The sequence below is a fragment of the Oncorhynchus kisutch genome, linkage group LG10, assembly GCF_002021735.2.
Source record: "Oncorhynchus kisutch isolate 150728-3 linkage group LG10, Okis_V2, whole genome shotgun sequence".
In the NCBI taxonomy this organism is placed as follows: domain Eukaryota; kingdom Metazoa; phylum Chordata; class Actinopteri; order Salmoniformes; family Salmonidae; genus Oncorhynchus; species Oncorhynchus kisutch.
The window spans coordinates 43,482,023-43,502,724 of NC_034183.2; the positions used below are offsets into that span (position 1 = coordinate 43,482,023).

The 20,702-nt window shown below is 42.1% G+C and overlaps 1 protein-coding gene across 7 annotated transcripts in view; it reads left to right on the plus strand.

Moving 5' to 3' along the window:
* Positions 1-4,106: 4,106 nt before the first annotated feature.
* The window catches only part of LOC109898168 (DENN domain-containing protein 1B), a 178,057-nt gene continuing 161,461 nt past the window's right edge, over positions 4,107-20,702 (plus strand). For 4 of the 7 annotated variants that reach the window (XM_031833724.1, XM_031833725.1, XM_031833730.1 and 1 more), the window contains exons 1-2: positions 4,116-4,560; positions 5,208-5,272. In XM_031833724.1, coding sequence (XP_031689584.1) covers positions 4,544-4,560; positions 5,208-5,272 — 82 coding nt within the window. In that variant the 5' untranslated portion in view covers positions 4,116-4,543. Of the gene's footprint in view, positions 4,561-5,207; positions 5,273-20,702 lie in introns of those variants that run through there. The other 3 variants (XM_031833727.1, XM_031833728.1, XM_031833726.1) reach the window with 2 other exon arrangements.

The window sequence follows — 20,702 nt, forward strand, 5'->3', positions numbered from 1 at the left end:
TATAGGGTGCCACATGGTTCAATTCTCGGGCGACTTTTTTCTCTGTGTACATTAATGATGTCGCTCTTGCTGCTGGTGATTCTATAATACACCTCTACGCAGACGACACCATTCTGTATAATTCTGGCCCTTCTTTGGACACTGTGTTAACTAACCTACAGACGAGCTTCAATGCCATACAACTCTCCTTCCGTGGCCTCCAACTGCTCTTAAATGCAAGTAAAACTAAATGCATGCTCTTCAACTCATCACTGCCCGCACCTGCCCGCCCGTCCAGCATCACTATTCTGGACGGTTATGACATAGAATATGTGGACAACTACAAATACCTATCCTTATTAACACTCTTGTGGTGACAATCTTGCCATTTTCTCAGTTGTTTTTTTTTTCTTCTCCTCTTGAGTAGTAAGAGCAGTTCAAGCTCTTGCTGTACAATATCTAGCAACTGCTGGAGAGATATGTTTGCTTCTCTGGCTAAAATTCGCATATCTGAGTATTCTTTTATGTAGGTGAATAGTAACAGTTGAATAAGATGGCTACAAAGTAACGTCGTAACGTATAAAACACCAGACTAGCTAGACTAAAAAGGCAGATCAGGAAGATAAAATGTTGTTGCTAGCTTCAGTCAAAGAGTGCCTTGGACCCTTTTGCTTGGTAAACTACTTTGGAATCCAATGCCCCCTAGTGTATATACTAGAGCTCGACCGATTATGATTTTTCAATGCCGTTACCGATACCGATTATTGGAGGACCAAAAATTGCCGATACCAATTAATCTGACAATTTATTTATTTGTAATAATGACAATTACAACAATACTGAATGAAGACTTATTTTAACTTAATATAATACATCAATAAATAAATTTAGCCTCCAATAAATAATGAAACATATTCAAATTGGTTTAAATAATGCAAAAACAAAGTGTTGGAGAAGAAAGTAAAAGTGCAATATGTGCCATATAAGAAAGCTAAAGTTTAAGTTCCTTGCTCAGAACATGAGAACATATGAAAGCTGGTGGTTCCTTTTAACATGAGTCTTCAATATTCCATGGTAAGAGGTTTTAGGTTGTAGTTATTATAGGAACTATATGACTACTTCTCTTTATACCATTTGTATTTCATTATTGGATGTTCTTATAGGCACTTTAGTATTGCCAGTGTAACAGTATAGCTTCCATCCCTCTCCTAGCCCCTACCTGGGCTCGAACCAGGAACACATCGACAACAGTCACACTCGAAGAAGCGTTACCCATGCAGAGCAAATGGAACAACCACTCCAAGTCTCAGAGCGAGTGACGTTTGAAACAATATTAGCGCGCACCGCTCTAACTAGTTAGCCATTTCACATCGGTTACACCAGCCTCATCCCGGGAGTTGATAGGCTTGAAGTCATAAATAGCTGCTGGCAAATGCACGAAAGTGCTGTTTGAATGAATGCTTACGAGCCTGCTGGTGCCTACCATCGCTCAGTCAGACTGCTCTATCAAATCATAGACTTAGTTATAACATGATAACACGCAGAAATACGAGCCTTAGGCCATTAATATGGTCAAATCAGGAAACTATCATCTCGAAAACAAGACGTTTATTCTTTCAGTGAAATACGGAACCATTAAGACCAACCATTTTTTTTTTTTTTTTAAAAGGCCAAATCGGTGTCCAGAAATACTGATTTCCGATTGTTATGAAAACTTGAAGTTGGCCTTAATTAATCGCCCATTCTGATTAATCGGTCGACCTCTAGTATATACACTACACAAGGAAGACTTCCTCTCTAGGTGGAAGGCAACAACGATTTGGACAAAAGTGCATATGCTGCCCCAATAAAACTGACTCCGTCAATCAACGAGCCACCTTCATGCTGAGGGAAGCATTATAACCATAGGCTAGGCTCCATGATTGTGAATGGATAGCACACCTGGATAATGCACCAGTCATGTGGTTCCATCTGTCGGCTTGTCTCCTTGTGAGTTGGGTTTGTTGTGCTTCTCAAAGACTTCTTGAGCTTCCTTGACAGTGGAAAATGTGTGCGTTGTGTTTTGGAAGGTCAAGAGGACTTTTGCTGGGTGGATGAAGATGCATCTCTGGTTTAGCTCGCGCAGCTGGGATCTCACCTCATTGTAGGTCTCCCTTTGTTTTAGCAGTTCGGCACTCAGACTTACAATTAAAACCTGTAAATGAATCATTGGCAGTGCTCAGTGCTGAAGTGGAGACCTATTCAACCAAAGTGGAACGTTTGGAGAGGACAGCCAATGCAACAGCGGTGCAATTTTATAACCTGGAAACGGCAAGGTAGGCTCGAAAGGGATAATCAAACTCCTAAAAGAGAAGACAGAATCACTCAAAAATCATTCCCGTAAATTCAATGTGCAGGTCACAGGACTTGAAACTGGTGTGGAAGTGGGTAACCCAAATGCATTCATGGGCAAACTTTTCTATGAACGGTTGAAGCAGGAGAAGCTGGGTCCCATGCCACTGATTAACATTGTGTATTGCACGGGTCCTCTCCGGAATGATTGTACAGATCCACAGCTTTGAAGTCAAGCGGGAATCCGGAGTCTGACCTATGCAGGGAAGAGGATCAGCATATACCCTTAAATTAAAGGCAGAGGTAATCTCCTCACAAACAATCTCTGTATACAGTAGTAGCGGCCAGCTCTTTCTGTTGAGAGATGCCATGTTTCCACAGTTGAATTGTAGATAGACAAATTATTGTCACACAATGAGTGTCCCACACCTTAATATGATGTTTAGTATTGACAAGTTTTACAAAATAAGTCTGCTAATTCATAGTAATTTGCAAAAGAAAGCCATGAAATGACCACGTGTTTCAATGCATGCCACAGGAACCGGAACTCCAGACTTGTGGTGTTATTTTATTTTGATCCTCTATCTTTGGTATGCAAGAGTGTTTTACATTTCCAATGGACATCACTATCATTATATACCCTTACAACTGTCGTGTTTTAATAGGGTTTATCCTAATACGTTTTTATTTTTTGCCTCAAATAATGTTCAGTGGAACCGCTACTGCACTGTGTATGCTTGCTTTATAAACTGTACATTAAAATAAAATATACTGTGAACCAACCCTGTGTATGTAACTGACTGGGTCATCTGCATGCCACAAACATATATGCCTGCCTGATGAGCTAAAGCCTAAAGTCTTCAGCTCTCAGGCAATGTTACTCATCACACAAGCATGATTTAGCAAACCATCCCTATTACACACACACACACACACAGAAATAAAATAAATGTTGAACCACATAAAGTGGTGTATTTAATCCACAGTAGGCTATTCCCTCCTGACTCCAGCCCTGTGCGTATTGTGCATATAGGTAATGCTTTTGTGAAGGTTGAGACAGCACCAGCAGGATCCTTCCATTATCATATCATAGGAGAAACCTGCAACAGCATGTCCCAGTCTGCTGCCACTTAATTACCTTCAGTCTGCCTGCAGGAAACTGGCTCCCAGCCAGGTCTACTCTCAAGAGGGCTAGGAGACACACACACACACACACACACACACACACACACTGGTTTCAATTTACCAAGGGACAAATATGAGCTTACACAGGGGCTCCCTCCCAATACTTCATATAATGAGTAAGCATCTTAGGCTGAGCTACTAAGAGTTGTGTGTGAATTATAGCCTATTTGCCGCAGTAAATGTGGAATGCATGCATAAATGCCCAAATAATACACACCGGAAAATCCTCTGCATCAAGAGAAGCATTTTATAACAATAAAAAGGCTCTGATCATGTTTGTTGTTAATGACATCAGATCCAGGCAGTCGAGTGAAGGTGAATAACAGACAAGAACAACCTAGGATGCTACCTCCATGCCATAGCATAACACATATTACACATCACTGCTCTTACTTGTGAAGAAGCAGTCCCTATTCCACTTGTGTAATAACAACAAAACATAAAACTCAATCACTAAACATTTACTATGAAACAACATAATAGGAAGATCAGATTTAATCAAGGAGGGAGACATGATGAAACCACTCATGTTCTGAGGATTTGGGGGAGACACTACAAAGGGTTTATCAAACGAGGTGACGTCACTACATTTTTGACAGCCACTTCCTGGTGTTATTTGTTGTGGCAATACCGTGGATTTTGCCTAGACTAGACACAGTTCATGTCAGAATTGACAAGAATGTACTTTTTGTAGGTTAGGAGAATTCACACAACAGGATACGATAATCAATGTCACAGGTTAGGATAATTAGGTCAAGGTTAGGAAAAGGGTAGGCTAAAATAAATCAATTTTTGACGTATATTTGACATAAACTGCATCCCATCTAGCGATGAGCAATACTGTGGCACTGAAACGGTCAGCTGCACAGATCAGGAACAAGGAAGACACATCGCTACTAGATACCATACATCTTTGAAGCGTGCCTGTACTATCGGCAGGGAACAGATAGAAAGGTTGAACAAGTTACGGATCTCACGCTGCTTCAGAACGCAAGCTTGGTCTCGAACAGTAAAGCTGGTGGCGCGATCTGTCGCGATGTTGTAAACCATGGACAGCAGAATAAAGTAAGAGGCGAGTTTATTTACTTATATAGATTATACATAACACTGTTTTACGGATCGTTATTAAAAGTGTGTGAATTGTAGAACGTATGGCGTAATTTGAGATATATATATATAGTTAATAATGGAATGATTTAGCTGGCTGTCTGGCATGCTCTAGCATTTGGGTCAGTCTAATGCTGTCTCGCGCTAGCTGACCAATTAGCAAGAATGCTAACGGCTAGCCATAACTCTTCATCACGTTGCTAAATTAAATAGCCTGTTAGCCTAGGACAAAGCTCACCGATATTCTAGTATTTAACGGTCCTAAAGTAAACAATATCATCTGGTATCAATACAGACTTTTAGGTACAATGCATTTCACCACGAATGTCAGCTACCGCTAGCTATCATCATGTTATTTCTCGGCCATCAAATTAATCACGCGAGAATCCAATTGCTTTGATGTCTGGCCAGCTCACAGAGCGAACTCGACAGATGATTCCTTTATATGAACTGCTTCATAACGATTTATTGCTACGATTTATAGTTAGCTATGTTGCATATATTGTTGATGTAGCTAGTTAGCAATTGTTGCATAACATAAATTATGTTTGTACACATACGTTTATTTTGCCCCTAGCTAAAGTCATAATCTCGTTTTTTTACAGCGAGATTCCGGAAAGGACTTTTGATTTGGTACTACAGATTGCATGCCCAACATCTGAAAATGAAGGTTGGTAAGATAACGTGAGCATGTTTGTGTTACAACACAAATCCTTATTGATTTGCCCTGGATGGAGAGGGAGAAATGGATAGATCTGAATATCATGTTTTTTCCCCCTCTGCCTAGTTAGTATCATACGTACACTGCCAGACAATACTACCAAGACACTTTAGAAACAGAAACGTTTGCCTTTATAAACGCTGTGAATAGCATGCGCATTTAGGTTAAATACTAGGCAACTCTTAGATTGCAGATAACAGACATTAGTGAGAGTCACATTCTCACCAGACATGGCATAAGTCAGAGTCCACGTTGGTACAGTAAGCCCTAGGCTACAGTGGAGGTGGTGAGTAGGTAAGTCTGTGGTGTTATTAGGCATGGCCCAAGACTACCAGACTGTTTCACCAATATAACAGGCTTACAACAGTTAACAGACTGACATCTGTTGAAAATCTAAGGATAGGTTAAAGGTTGGAATGTTGACTAAGAAACTCACACTTAGTTGGGAGCATAGATTCCAGTGTTTGGAGTCTTATTTCACCTTCTCTCACAGGGAGTAGTTGTTTTATGAAAGTTTTTGCATTATGATCCAGATCTACCCCTTTTCATTTTCTTGTGACTCACCAAATAGATAATTCTAACATTTTTTTAACCACAACAACCCAGGTTCCAGCAGCGACTCCCAACAGAGACTGTTTTTTAGTCCAGTCCAGGCCATGAGCAGCCAGCATCAGCTGTTCTTTATACTTGTGATTGTCAAACATTCCACCAGTCGAACAGAAAACACAAAGTGCTTAGAATAACCAGGGAATGATTCTGGCCAATAAAGAACGGTTCTAACTTTTCTGAATAGCCCATGGGAAACAAAACAACCTATATTTCACATTGATATCCAATGTCCACCCTTAAGTCGAATATCAGGTAAAAACAGTTTTTGTACATATTATACCAGCTCTCTCGTTTTCCCTCTCAGTCCTGACATTAAAGAGGTGTTCTGTGGATGGTTCAGTGGTGCAGCTGCTGAGCTGACCAGAATAAAGGGAAACTTATCCTTGGACCTAACGAAGATATTAGATTTAAAACCAAACTCATAAACCTTGGGCCTGTACTGAAATAACTGGCTTCTCTCTCAATGATCCAGGGTCAGACTCGTATCCGGAGCCAGACTCTCAGGAGCTCACATCTACATTACACTCCCCTCAGCTCCCATGGAACAACCAAAAGCTTATACCTCATTGGATAAGTGTGCTGCTACAGCCGAATACTACCTCCTCATTGGACAGGAGAGTTGTAGGGTACAGGAAGTGGGTTATGATGTGGATGAATGGCCAGGCATTAGGAGAGGTTGTTAGGCTCACAGGAGATCCAGAGAGATATATTTGTTGCAAGTGGAATCTTGTGGTTTTGACAGGTTGTTGTTTTAGAAAAATGGGTTTCGCATATCAAAACAGGGAATCGACCAAACTTCCAATTTTTATTGATTTCCCCTTTCCTTTAAAATTGGCCTGGGTTCTAGTCTATGGGGATGTGTGGAATGTTACGTTTCTTTTACGCTGCTGCTTATGAATGAAATAGATTGTCTTGTTTTTAAGATATTATTAAATTCAGATTGATGGATTGTGTGGGAGCATGAAATGTGTACTTACTATAGGAGGTATTAGGTTGCTATGGTGATGCTGAGCTCTACTGTGTGCTTTAGATTCGGTTCCTCATGACATGTTTGTCTTGTTGTCTTTGTGTGTGTGTGTGTTTTGTGTGTGGTATCAGATAGTGTTCTTTCTGAGTCATAATGGACAGGCTTTGGCCTAGCTGTTTGAAACTTCCTCTATTACTCTAATTTTTATCATAAACGGCCATGTTCTCACAGCTAATAGCCTAAATGCAGAAGTTGTTCTCCTCATATTTCAGCCTCTTCATGTTACTATTTTTCATAATGGAAGAAGTTTCACTTCCGACTAGTTAACGATATCACAGAAGGTTTTAGTGGTGATGTAAAAAAATAAATAATAATAATAAAAAAAAGGCCCATTTCAATTTGTCTGGCTTGCCATTCCAAATAAAATTTCTAGCCCCTTGATATTCAATCTGATTTTAAGAGCTATCATAATAAATAGATATGCCGATAGTGGACAACCTTGTTTTACTCCTCTTGACAGTATGATACATTCTGAGAAGTAGCCATTATTTACTATTTTACACCTAGGGTTAGTTACTATACATAACCTTAACCCATTGTATATGAGATTCTCCAAAATGTAAATATTCTAAGCATTTATGTATAAATTCCAGTCATACTTTATCTAAAGCCTTTTCAAAGTTAGCAATGAATACCATGCCTAGTTTCCCAGATTTTTCATACACTGAAGTGCAAGGGGCCTCCAATTTTAAAAATTAAGTGCGGAAATGTTGCAGGACATGCAGGTGCAGAGGTTGTGTTTGTACAACAGATGATAGTGTTCCAGAGAGCTTTTGGCAATATTTTCAAAAGAATACCTATTTATATACTTTTCAAAAGGCTTTATAACTGTTCAATGAAAAGAAAATGCATTGGAGCAGGCAAACCTGTCTATTCAATAAAGATTTAGTTTGGGGCCTTGTCAGCCTCGGCTCACAATTGCCAAGATCGAACTGTCAAAGAAAGCTGAAACGGGTATATTCTTGTAGCCCTTCGCTGGGATATACCACTGTCAAAACGGCATTTAAATAACCAAACTGGTATTCAATTTGTAATTACATTGTATAATAATAGTCTAAAGCAGATAATCATAACCCATCCATAAAGGAACTTTAATTCACAATTAGCGAGCACTTGTAATTTTAAAAGGTAGGCTTATCATCCGTTTGACACCGATGAGGAGCTCCAGCAAACAAGCACATTTATTTGAAAGAAATCTCCAACCTCGTATTTCAAATGTGCATGTGCACTTTAAACATCTCAGAGGAGAGGAAATGGTCAATTAAATGCAATAAAGTATGTATAATGTATATAATGTGTCGTGGGCCTCCCGAGTGGCGCAGTGGTCTAAGGCACAATGTACGCTGACACGGTCGCCAGGTGTATGGTGTGTCCTCCGACACATTGGGTTAAGTGGGCATTGTGTCAAGAAGCAGTGCGGCTTGGTTGGGTTGTGTTTCGGAGGACGCGCGGCTCTCGACCTTCGGCTCTCGACCTTCGCCTCTCCCGAGTCCATACCGGAGTTGCGGTGATGAGACAAGACTGTAACTACCAATTAGATACTATAAAATTTGGGAGAAAAATGGTGTAAAAAGTAAGAAAACAAAAAAACAACGATGTTTCGTACCTAAATTTAACAGACATTTCTCCAATGTTGCAAGTAACGGGAATTAAATGTTGTAACGCTAGCGATTATTATATGGAGTGTAGATTTAACAGAAATTAAGTTTAATTTGGGGAAACATGAACAAACATTCATAATGCAGAAATAAAGCGGTCTGAAATGGCGGGAATCCCAGATACCCAGAACTAAAATCTTGTGTAATTGCTCAGATGCTTTATTACTTTCTAGGGTAGACATGTCAGAAAAGATACTAGAAAACAGAAGCTGAACGAGGAGGGCCACCCCTCTCTTTGCAAGTCTATGGGTCAAATGTCCCCCCCAATTTGAAAGATGCTAAAACCTGCAAACTTGTGATTTGTCCAAATAAAACATTATTTGTCTACAAGAGATTACACCTAGTGTACCCCCATTTGTCAATCCGATGTCATTAAATGTGGGCTACATTTAATTTAATAAGGGCTTCATTCATTATTTGAATTCTGTTTATCAGAAGTCCAAATTAATAAAGTCCTTTATAAAATCGAATGTAGCTTACGTTTAATGGCATCAGATTCACAAATGGGGCTTAGTAGTGCGTCTTCGCCACATGCCTGTAGAATAACCCTGTTAGAATGACCGGAGGAAGGCTATAGGTAGGCCTAGGTCTGTATGTATTTTTTTCTCCTTTTGCTGATGGGACAGTATGGTAACCTTGGTCAGCAGAGTAGACCCCATAGTCACACTGTGTAGCCTAGTGCCGCTGCCTATTATTAGCCTACATGGCTGTTACAATGAGCAGTTCCCTGTTCCCTGGTAGCTGAGAGAGGAGAGGAGAACAGTTGTTATGTAGTAATCATTTGAAGTCAGATCCAGTACATGGCCAAAAGTGAACACCTGCTCGTCGAATATCTCATTCCAAAATCATGGGCATTAATATGGAGTTGGTCCCCCCCCATTGCTGCTATAACAGCCGCCACTCTTCTGGGAAGGCCTTACACTTGATGTTGGAACATTGCTACGGGGACTTGCTTCCATTCAGCCACGAGCATTACTGAGTTCGGGCACTGATGTTGGGTGATTAGGCCTGTCTCGCAGTCAGATTTCCAATTCATCCCAAAGATGTTCGATGGGGTTGAGGTGAGGGCTCTGTGCAGGCCAGTCAAGTTCTTCCACACCAATATCGACAAACCATTTCTGTATGGACCTTGCTTTGTGCACGGAGGCATTGTCATGCTGAAACAGGAAAGGGCCTTCCCTAAAATGTTGCCACAAAGTTGGAAGCACAGAATTGCCTAGAATGTCAACGTAGGCTGTAGCGTTAAGATTTCCCTTCACTGGAACTAAGGGGCCTAGGCCGGACCATGAAAAACAGCCCCAGAACATTATTCCTCCTCCACCTAACTTTACAGTTGGCGCTATGCATTTGGGCAGGTTGCTTTCTCCTGGCATCTGCCAAACCCAGATTAGTCCGCTGGACTGCCAGATGGTGAAGGGTGATTCATCACCCAAGAGAACAAGTCTCCTGCTCCAGAGTCCAGTGGCGGCGAGGTTTACACCATATTTAGGTAGTTGCTTTAGGACTTGGTCAGGTGGATTAAGCATGTACCAATTTAGGTCACCTAGCAGGACAAGTATAAGGTGCCAGGAGAAAGCTTAGGGCAGGTAGGGTACCTGCTGGTGCTGATGGTGGACGATAACACCCAGCAACAGTCAACAAAAAGCTATTTCAAAGTTTAATGCTTAAAACCAGCAAATCAAATTGTTTGGGTACATTTTTGGTGGAGACAACTGAGCACTGAAGGTGATCCTTGGTAAAGATTGCAACTCCATCACCTTTGGAAGATCTGTCTTTCTGAAAAAGGTTATAACCAGAAAGGTTAACATCAGTGTTCAAAAGACTCTTTCTTAACCACGTCTCAGTAATGACCAACACATCTGGATTTGAGCTGTGAACCCACACTTTCAATTGATCTATTTTAGGTAGTACGCTTCTAGTGTTAACATGCAGAAAACCCATGCAGAAATCAGCGAAGCAGATATCAGAGTACAATTCAGAATTGGGGATAGCAACAATAGATGGGCCAGGGTGTACATGCACATTTCCAGACATCATCAGCAGTAATACAATCAGGACATGGCAGAGGACAGGGAGAGCTCTGTGTTGTTGATTTATGACATTTGAATGTGCATTAGATGGAAACACAATCTATTTGAACAGCAATTACATCAGGTAACATGAATACAAAGCTGGCAGAGGTGGTTAGAATTAGATGGGAGTCCAAGAGTCCGTGTAACCAATAGAGAGTCAGATTACCGAATGTGGGAACACTGTCTGTCCCACGGTTGGGTAAACAAGCAGGTTCACAGTCAACAAAGCACGTAGGAGTCATGAGGCAAATAGCATAAAGCACAATAAAAAATATAACGACTTGGGGCTAATCATTTTAAGTTCAGTCACTCGCCCCAACAGTGCATGTGTTCTGGAGGCAAGTGAAAGCTTAGAGAGAGGGCAGAGTGTGGTGGGGGTACCTGTACCAGACAGGGGGAAACAGAAAAAGGGAGTTATTTACATAAGTATTCTGTCAGACTCGAAATTGAGCTCAGGTGCTTCCTGTTTCCATTGATCATCCTTGATGATTCTACAAGTTGATTGGAGTCCACCAGTGGTAAATTCAGTTGTTTGGACATGATTTGGGAAAGGCACACAGATGTCTATATAAGGTCCCACAGTTGACAGTGCGTGTCAGAGCAAAAAACCAGCCATGAGGTTGAAGGAATTGTCTTTCAACAAGAGCTTTGATACAGGATTGTGTCGGGGCACAAATCTGGGGAACGGTATCAACACATTTCTGCAGTATTGAAGGTCCCCAAGATCACAGTGGCCTCCATCATTCTTAAATGGAAGAAGTTTGGAAGCACCAAGACTCTTCCTAGAGCTGGCCGCCCGGCCAAACTGAGAAATCAGGGGAGAAGGGCATTGGTCGGGGAGATGACCAATAACCCAATGGTCACTCTGACAGAGGTCTAGAGTTCGTCTGTGGGAACTGCAGAATGACAACCATCTTTGCACCACTCCACCAATCAGGCCTTTATGGTAGTGTGGCCAAATGGAATCCACTACTCAGTAAAAGGCACATGACAGCCAGCTTGTATTTTCCAAAAGCCACCTAAAGAATTCTGACCATGAGAAACAAGAAACCCTGGTCTAATGAAACCAAGATTGAACTCATTGGCCTGAATGCCAAGCGTTACATCTGGAAGAAAACTGGCACCATCCCTACGGTGAAGCATTGTGGTGGCAGAATCATGCTGTGGGGATGTTTTTCAGCGGTAGGGACTGGGAGACTGGTCAGGATCACAGGAAAGACGAATAGAGCGAGATCCTTGATAAAAACCTGCTCCAGAGAGCTCAGGACCTCAGACTGGGAGCAAATGTTACCCTTCCAACAGGACAACAACCCTAAGCACACAGCCAAGGCAACGCAGGAGTGGCTTCGGGACAAATCTCTGAATGTCCTTGAGTGGCCCAGCCAGAGCCCGGACTTGAACCTGATCTAACATCTCTGGAGAGACCTGAAAATAGCTGTGCAGCAAAGCTACCCATTCAACCTGAGGGCTTGAGAGGATCCGCAGAGAAGAATGGGAGAAACTCCTCAAATACAGGTGTACCAAGCTTGTAGCGTCATACCCAAGAAGATTTGAGGCTGCACTCGCTGCCAAAGGTGAATACTTAATAATATGTAATATTTCTGTTTTTTATTTTTAATACATTTGTAAAAATGTCTAAACCTGTTTTTGCTTTGTCATTATGTGGTATTGAGTGTAGATTGATGAGGGGAAAAATATTTAATACATTTTAGAATAAGGCTGTAACAAAATGTACTGTGTTGATGACTGTTGTCAATGTCTGTAGTGTCTGTGGTGCAAATGTAATTGTGACTGGCCATGCAGACCTTCACAATGGTCTCTACTTTCTCTGGGGCAACCTCAAGGACTCCTTGAGGACTCCTCCCATCTTGCAGCAAGGATTCCAAAGCAGTTCTCTGAAATTCTTCTGGCTCTTGAGTGAGGTAGTTGTAGATCTTCTTGGTGTCATCAAGGCCAGAAGAACCTTTTGAATAAAATAAGAGTTTCAATTAGTATTGAACATGAACTCCTCCTATAGGGAGGAGGTCAGAGACCTGGTCGGGTGATGCCAGAATAACAACCTATCCCTCAACGTAACCAAGACTAAGTAGATGATTGTGGACTACAGGAAAAGGAGCACCGAGCACGTCCCCTTTCTCATCGGGGCTGTAGTGGAGCAGTTTGAGAGATTCAAATTCCTTGGTGTCCACATCAACAACAAACTAGATTGGTCCAAACACACCAAGACAGTCGTGAAGAGGGCACGACAAAGCCTATTCCCCCTCAGGAAATGGGTCCTACGGCCCAGTACATCACTGGGGCAAAGCTGCCTGCCATCCAGGACCTCTACACCAGGCAGCGTCAGAGGAAGGCCCTAAAAATTGTCAAAGACCCCAGCCACCCCAGTCATAGACTGTTCTCTCTACTACCGCATGGCAAGCGGTACCGGAGTGCCAAGTCTAGGACAAAAAGGCTTCTCAACAGTTTTTACCCCAAGCCATAAGACTCCTGAACAGGTAACCAAATGGTTACGTGGACTATTTGCATTGTGTGCCTCCCCCCCAACCCCTCTTTTACGCTGCTGCTACTCTCTGTTTATCTTATATGCATAGTCAGTTTAACTATACATTCATGTACATACTACCTAAATGGCCCGACCAACCAGTGCTCCCGCACATTGGCTAACCGGGATATCTGCATTGTGTCCCACCACCTGCCAACCCCTCTTTTTAAGCTTCTGCTACTCTCTGTTCATCATATGCATAGTCACTTTAACAATACCTACATGTACATACTACCTCAATAAGCCTGACTAACAGGTGTCTGTATATAGCCTTGCTACTCTTTTTTCAAACGTCTTTTTACTGTTGTTTTATTTCTTTACTTACCTACACACACATCTTTTTTCCCCCACACCATTGGTTAGATCCTTTAAGTAAGCATTTCACTGTAAGGTCTACCTACACCTGTTGTATTTGGCGCACGTGACAAATAAACTTTGATTTGATTTGAACTGTGAACGGTATTTCCTCCGACACATTGGTGTGGCTGGCTTCCGGGGTTAAGCTTGCAGGTGTTAAGGAGCGCGGCTAGGCGGGTCATGTTTCGGAGGACGCATGATTCCAGCTTCGCCTCTCCCGAGCCAGTTGGGGAGTTGCAGCGATGAGATAAGATCGAGGGGGGAGGAGAGACAACGGTAGGCATCTTTCTATGTACAAAAGGTTGCATGTTCGAATCCAGCGATAAAGTTGTTTTTAAGGTTTTTGTTTTAAGCCTATCCCAAACTTTAAACCCTTACCTTAACCATTTGGAGTTAATGCCTAAACTTAACCCTAGCCTTAAAAATGTGGAGTTAATGCTTTTTCTTAAACTCTTCGAAATAGGTATTTTGGAACAACTTCGAAATTTTACGTTTGATAAACATGGATGAATTCTGACGTGAGACTGTGAGAGCTTGTTGGCCTGAGGATGCCCGCAGCATCATCAAGGACCCCACACACCCCAGCCACAAGCGGTATCAGGGCATGAGGTCTGATACCAACATGCTCAGTGACAGTTTCTATCTACAAGCCATCAGACTGCTGTACACTTGAGCTGGACTGACCACCTGCGCTGACTCTCCACACCTTAGCACACAGATACTTACACACCCACACAGATACTCACTCACTCACTCATGCTACACACACACACATCACAACTGCTGACTCTTAAATACTGCACAATTTAAACACTTGTCCTCCAATCCCCTCTTCCCCAAAACATGTGTAAATATTGGACTATCAATTGAGTGTTCCTGCATTATACTTATGCTAAAATGTTTATTCTACTGAGCCATGTTCATATTCTTTTCTTTTCTTATTCCTTACTGTTATTGCATTATCGAGAAGGAACCTGCAAGTAAGTATTTAGTTGGACAATGTTTATCCTGTACATACGACTTATAAAACTTTAAACAGCCTATATGTTTCACACCCTCCTACCACTCTGTCTGTCCTCTGTTGTATGTGTCAACACAGCCGTTAACACCTTCCATTTATAGTAGTGGCATTAGGCCAGTGGGAGATGGGCAACTTCAGGACACAGAGTGGGTTTGGTCTGATGTACGTTTCACATTGATTGAGCTGAGATTTTGGCCAGAAGAGAGAATATGTGCATATGGTCTTGTGCGTTTTTGCGTACAGTATGTGTCACTTGTGTGTGGGAATTGCTGACTAAACTATAATTAACTATCATTAAACACACAGTGCATGTTGCTCTTAACATTAACCATGTTTAAGAACTGCTCTGTATGGGTATTCTATATAGCATACATGTGCGTACATATACCACTCCCAGTCCCATGCACACACTAGTAATAATAATAATAGTTTAGGTCTAAATGCAATCTAACTTTACATCACTGAATGAGGCCAGCTCATCCACCTCCCAGTAGTAGAGCACATCACACAGGGTTTCATAAGAGGCCTGAGATCAGTACAGGGTTATTCTGACTGACTGCATTGGTCACTGGGCTGGATGACCACTCACCCATAGGAGATATTGTTGCACATTACTCTGGGCTGGACTCTGACTAAAAGCCTTGAATTTAAGTCAGCTTCTAACTTTGGTACTTGGATGCAGTACTTTCTTCAATGCACATTTGGGGGTTATGTAATGTTATATCATTTAGGAGAGCTTTGCCTCATAGAGATTGTATTGAACAATGAGCATGACACTGAACAATGTCTGATCACGAGTCAGGTGACATCTTGTTGATTTGTTCATGGGCTAGCGTAGAGTCATTAGACTAGGCTATATTTACTCCAATCTTAAGAATTATTGAAACTGTGGAGGTAGAAATGTGGTTTGTGATTCCATAGAGTTATCATCAGGGTTCAATATTCAGGTGTATTAAAAGGTGAGCAACTTCACTCTGCAACAGAATTAGAATTAGCCTACAATTCATATGCTCATTATGGGCAGAAGAATTGAATGCTCAGAGGAAGCAACAGGGTCTAACTGTAACATTGGCCAACCTAGTCAAACTCTCTATGACTGTGAGTCCTTTGCTTTCCCCAGCAGGCCTATAGAGAGCAGCCCTCTCTGCCCTGCTCAGTTCTATTGGCTCAGAGTAGTGGATGCCTAGGCAGGCAGGCAGTGAGCTGAGCTAGATCATGTCAGCTCCCTGAGAGTGACTGGCATGCTAGCTAGTGCAGGCCCCTGTCGGCACTCCGCTACATAGAGCCATATTGATGTGTTTCCAGGGCCCTGCCAAAGCTAGCAGATGATGCTAGCGGTGCGGTGCCAAACAAAGCAGTAGGTGGGAACAGATGCTACCTGTCCTAGCCGCTCGCTCCAGCCAGATTGCTCCCGGTAACAAAGCTATAAAGTTAATAGATCACCATATCCATTTTACAACTGCACTCATGCTGCAATTAGCTGAACGATTTGCTGTTGTAAAAAAAAAAAAAGAAACACAACACCAGTCAGTGGCTTTATCAGTCTTTGATTTTTGTTTATCAGTATTTGATTTATGGACCGTTGGTTTCTGTGTGTGGCGATGGAACTGGAACGGTGGTCGTGTTCCATCGAGTAATGTGTCTTGTTCCAATGAATTGTGGACAAATTCATGGCCTGTCTCAAGGGCCTCAGATGGCTCTGTTACTGGTAATACTGTAGGAGTTTACATTGAACTGAGTTACTTGAGATGATTTGTTTGATGGCTGTATTGATATTGATGCATTCTCTCTATCCTGATAAGAGTTGCATCTCCATAGACTTGAGTTGAGGAACCAGACAGCCATAATAACAGAATGGCCTTTGATTCAGATGCCCTCCTAACTTCACTCGCTCCAAGCATGCACCAATTATGAATCAGAACTATTGTTCTTGTTCCAGAGAACACTCTCTCACTGCAACCCAAGGTCTCAGAATGTCACCTCCTGCCAGCTAGTTAGCCGGCTGCGTTGCTCTCTGCCTCCCTGCTACTGTATCACATCCTCAAGCATTATTCTCTCCACATATTCTCTCCATATGTATTTTCTCTTTTCATCCCTCCCCCCTCACTTCCTGCATCTTCACACTGCAAACACCCGCATAGTAGAACTTTTAGAAAAGGTTGAATGCTGACATTCTGCAAAAATGTCACTTTTGCACGTTGACCTCCCTCGCCCTGGTTCTGCGTTTTGATTGGTTGTTGGCCTCGTGGTGCGGTCGTGGTGGGCTCACACCCAGGCGGAAGGCCATTGGAGGAGCTGCAGATGCCACGGTAATGAGGAGGGTGTTGATTGGTCATAAGAGAGGCCATACTCCACACACAGGCACCAACACTTCTGTTAGTTAAATTGGCTTCCATGTAGATGGAAAAATATGTGGCTTGTTTTTTTATTTTCTTAAGTTGAAATTAGGAAGTCTCATCATAACTGCTCAGAGTTTGACACTCAGTTATGAAGTTATCTGCATCTCATTCTGCCTTGCTCTTTTGTTTGTTTGGCTAATTTGTAGCTCCCTCTCATCTGTCACTCAGACATGGAGACTCAGTAGTCTTGCTCTAGAGTCCTGCTGGTCTCTGGGCCCTGCTCTGTTGGACTGTAGAGAGAGAGACAGCAGGGTGGACATTACTGGGCAGCGAAGGATTGGCCTCTGGCTGCTTGGCAACCCTGTAGCTGTCTGTCTTGCCAATGTTGGAGCTGTCTATCTGACAACTGAAGAGAAACTACAACTCTGGTTCTCCGCTATAGTCTCTCGCTCTCAATTCATTTTCAATTTAAGGGCTTTATTGGCATGGGAAACATGTTTACATTGCCAAAGCAAGTGAAATAGATAATAAACAGAAGTTAAATAAGCAATAATAAATTAACAGTAACATTACACTCACACAAGTACCAAAAGAATGAAGACATTTCAAATTGCAAATAGTTAAAGTCCAAAGTGAAAATAAATCAACATAAATATAGGTTGTATTTACAATGGTGTTTGTTCTTCAGTGGTTGCACTTTTCTTGTGGCAACAGGTCACAAATATTGCTGCTGTGATTGCACACTGGTATTGATTCACCATAGTGAAGGCGTATGCTCACGTTTCTGGGTCTCTGTGTTTTTGGTTGGATAGGCTTCTCAATTTCTTTCTTAGGTTTTTGCTTTCTTCATCAAGCCATTTGTTGTTGTGGTTGTTACTTTTCTTAGGGTATCTGCTTGAAATGTTTATATTTGATGGCGAATCTGAGAGGTCAAATATACTGTTTACGTTTTCTACTGCTAAGTTTACACCTTCACTATTACAGTGGAACATTTTGTCCAGGAAATTGTCTATAGAAGGGATTGAATTTGTTGTTGCCTAAAAGTTTTTTGATAGAAGGAAAATAGTATGGAAAACTATCTGTAGAATTTCTTAATATTATTCAGTTCCTTTGGCTCATGATTGAGCATAGCTCTGTTCAAGTAGACTGTGATTTTGCTGTGATTTGATAGGGGTGTCAGTGGACTGACTGTGAATGCTCTAAGAGACTGGGTTGAGGTCAGTGATAAAGTAGTCTACAGTACTACTGCCAAGACATGAGCTATAGGTGTACCTACCAAAGGGGTCACCTCAAAGCCTAACATTGACTATGTACAGTCGTGGCCAAAAGTTTTGAGAATGACACAAATATTAATTTTCACAAAGTCTGCTGCCTCAAGTTTGTATGATGGCAATTTGCATATACTCAAGATTTTTATGAAGAGTGATCAGATGAATTGCAATTAATTGCAAAGTCACTCTTTGCCATGCAAATGAACTGAATCCCCAAAACAGATTTCCACTGTATTTCAGCCCTGCCACAAAAGGACCAGCTGACTTGTCAGTGATTCTCTCGTTAACACAGGTGCGAGTGTTGACGAGGACAAGGCTGGAGATCACTCTGTCATGCTGATTGAGTTCGAATAACAGACTGGAAGCTTCAAAAGGAGGGTGGTGCTCGGAATCATTGTTCTTCCTCTGTCAACCATAGTTACCTGCAAGGAAACACGTCCCGTCATCATTGCTTTGCACAAAAAGGGCTTCACAGGCAAGGATATTGCTGCCAGTTAGATTGCACCTAAATCAACCATTTATCGGATCATTAGAACTTCAAGGAAAGCAGTTATGTAGTTGTGAAGAAGGCTTCAGGGAGCCCATGAAAGTCCAGCAAGTGCCAGGACCGTCTCCTAAAGTTGATTCAGCTGCGGGATCAGGGCACCACCAGTACAGAGCTTGCTCAAGAATGGCAGCAGGCAGGTGTGAGTGCATCTGCACGCACAGTGAGTCAAATACTTTTGGAGGATGGACTGGTGTCAAGAAGGGCAGCAAAGAAGCCACTTCTCTCCAGGAAAAACATCAGGCACAGACTGATATTCTGCAAAAGTTACAGGGATTGGACTGCTGAGGACTGGGCTAAAGTCATTTTCTCTGATGTATCCCCTTTCCGATTGTTTGGGGCGTCCGGAAATAAGCTTGTCCAGAGAAGACAAGGTGAGCGCTACCATCAGTCCTGTGTCATGCCAACAGTAAAGAATCCTGAGACCATTCATGTGTGGGGTTGCTTCTCAGTCAAGGGAGTGGGCTCACTCACAATTTTGCCTAAGAACACAGCCATGAATAGAGAATGGTACCAACACATCCTCAGAGAGCAACTTCTCCCAACCATCCAGGAACAGTTTGGTGACGAACAATGCCTTTTCCATCATGATGGAGCACCTTGCCATAAGGCAAAAGTGATAACTAAGTGGCTCGGGGAACAAAACATCGATATTTTGGGTCCATAGCCAGGAACCTCCCCAGACCTTAATCCCATTGAGAACTTGTGGTCAATCCTCAAGAGGCGGGTGGACAAACAAAAAGCTGCCATCGCTAAAGTATGGTGATTCTATTGGGTTGATATAGGTAGCACACATGAATGAGATCATGAGATAATTTCCTTAATTAATTTCTAGCCTGATGTAAAATGTTCCTGTTTTGACTAATGTAATAGAGTGGGTTAGGTCTGCTCCATACCAAATTAGCATACCCCCGAGTCTCTTCCCTGTTTCACACCTGGTAGTTTGGTGGATGGAACTACCAGCTCTCTGTAACCTGGAGGGCAACCCGTGGGTATGTCTCCTTTATACCATGTTTCTTGTAGGATGACAATGTCTGTATTTCCAATTTCTTTGAAGTCTGGGTTCCTGCTCTTTAAGCCAAAGGCAGATGACCTCAGACCTTGTATTTTCCAGGATGAGATAGTAAAAGCTTTGTGTTCCATAGTGTCAAGTGTTGTTTTAGGTCTAGACCATCACAGTAGGTGTGAGCAGAGCATGTTGAGCATCTGATACATACATCTTAGGTCGCAGGATGGGGCTTGAGCGGGTGTAATAGTGACCTCAAATTTTTTGAAAGGTAGTGTAGCTATTAGAGGACAAGGCTGCAGGTCAATATCTATAATTTTATAGAGAGTATTAAAAAAAGGATGACCAATACTCCGACAGCGTAGAACACGAATAAAACATGCGTGTGGTCTGCCGGAGTGAATGAACATCTATCACGTGTCATTCGTGTCTGGGAGGAACTTACTATGTTTTTTTTCTTTGGTGTAGGGAATTCTGTGCAAGACCTTGAACTGAATTAAACTTAACCGAGCACACGAGGATGTGGAGTTGAAAAGGGCCTCAGTCATCTGTAAGTTCAAGTTCACTACCCCAGTCTGTCTTGATTTTGTTTGTTGGAGAGGGTTCAGAGGAAAGCAAAATGTCATATAATCAGACTATGCCGACTCCACGAGAGGGGCAAAATCTCTTCTAGCAATGTCTTAGGAGGCAGTTGAGAAAAGGTGGGAAAATGAGAGCGAACAAAGTTACAGGCTTGAAAATAGCAGAAAAGATTAGAATGAGCCAGATTAGATTTAGCGACGAGATCATTAAAACTGACAAACTTCCCATCTAAAAATACATCTTTGAAACAAACCAAACCTATCTCACACCACAAAACAAAAGCCTGGTCGAGTTTGGATTGTAAAAATAGGCGTTTGTTACAAATAGGGGTTAGAGGAGAAGGGGCAGAAA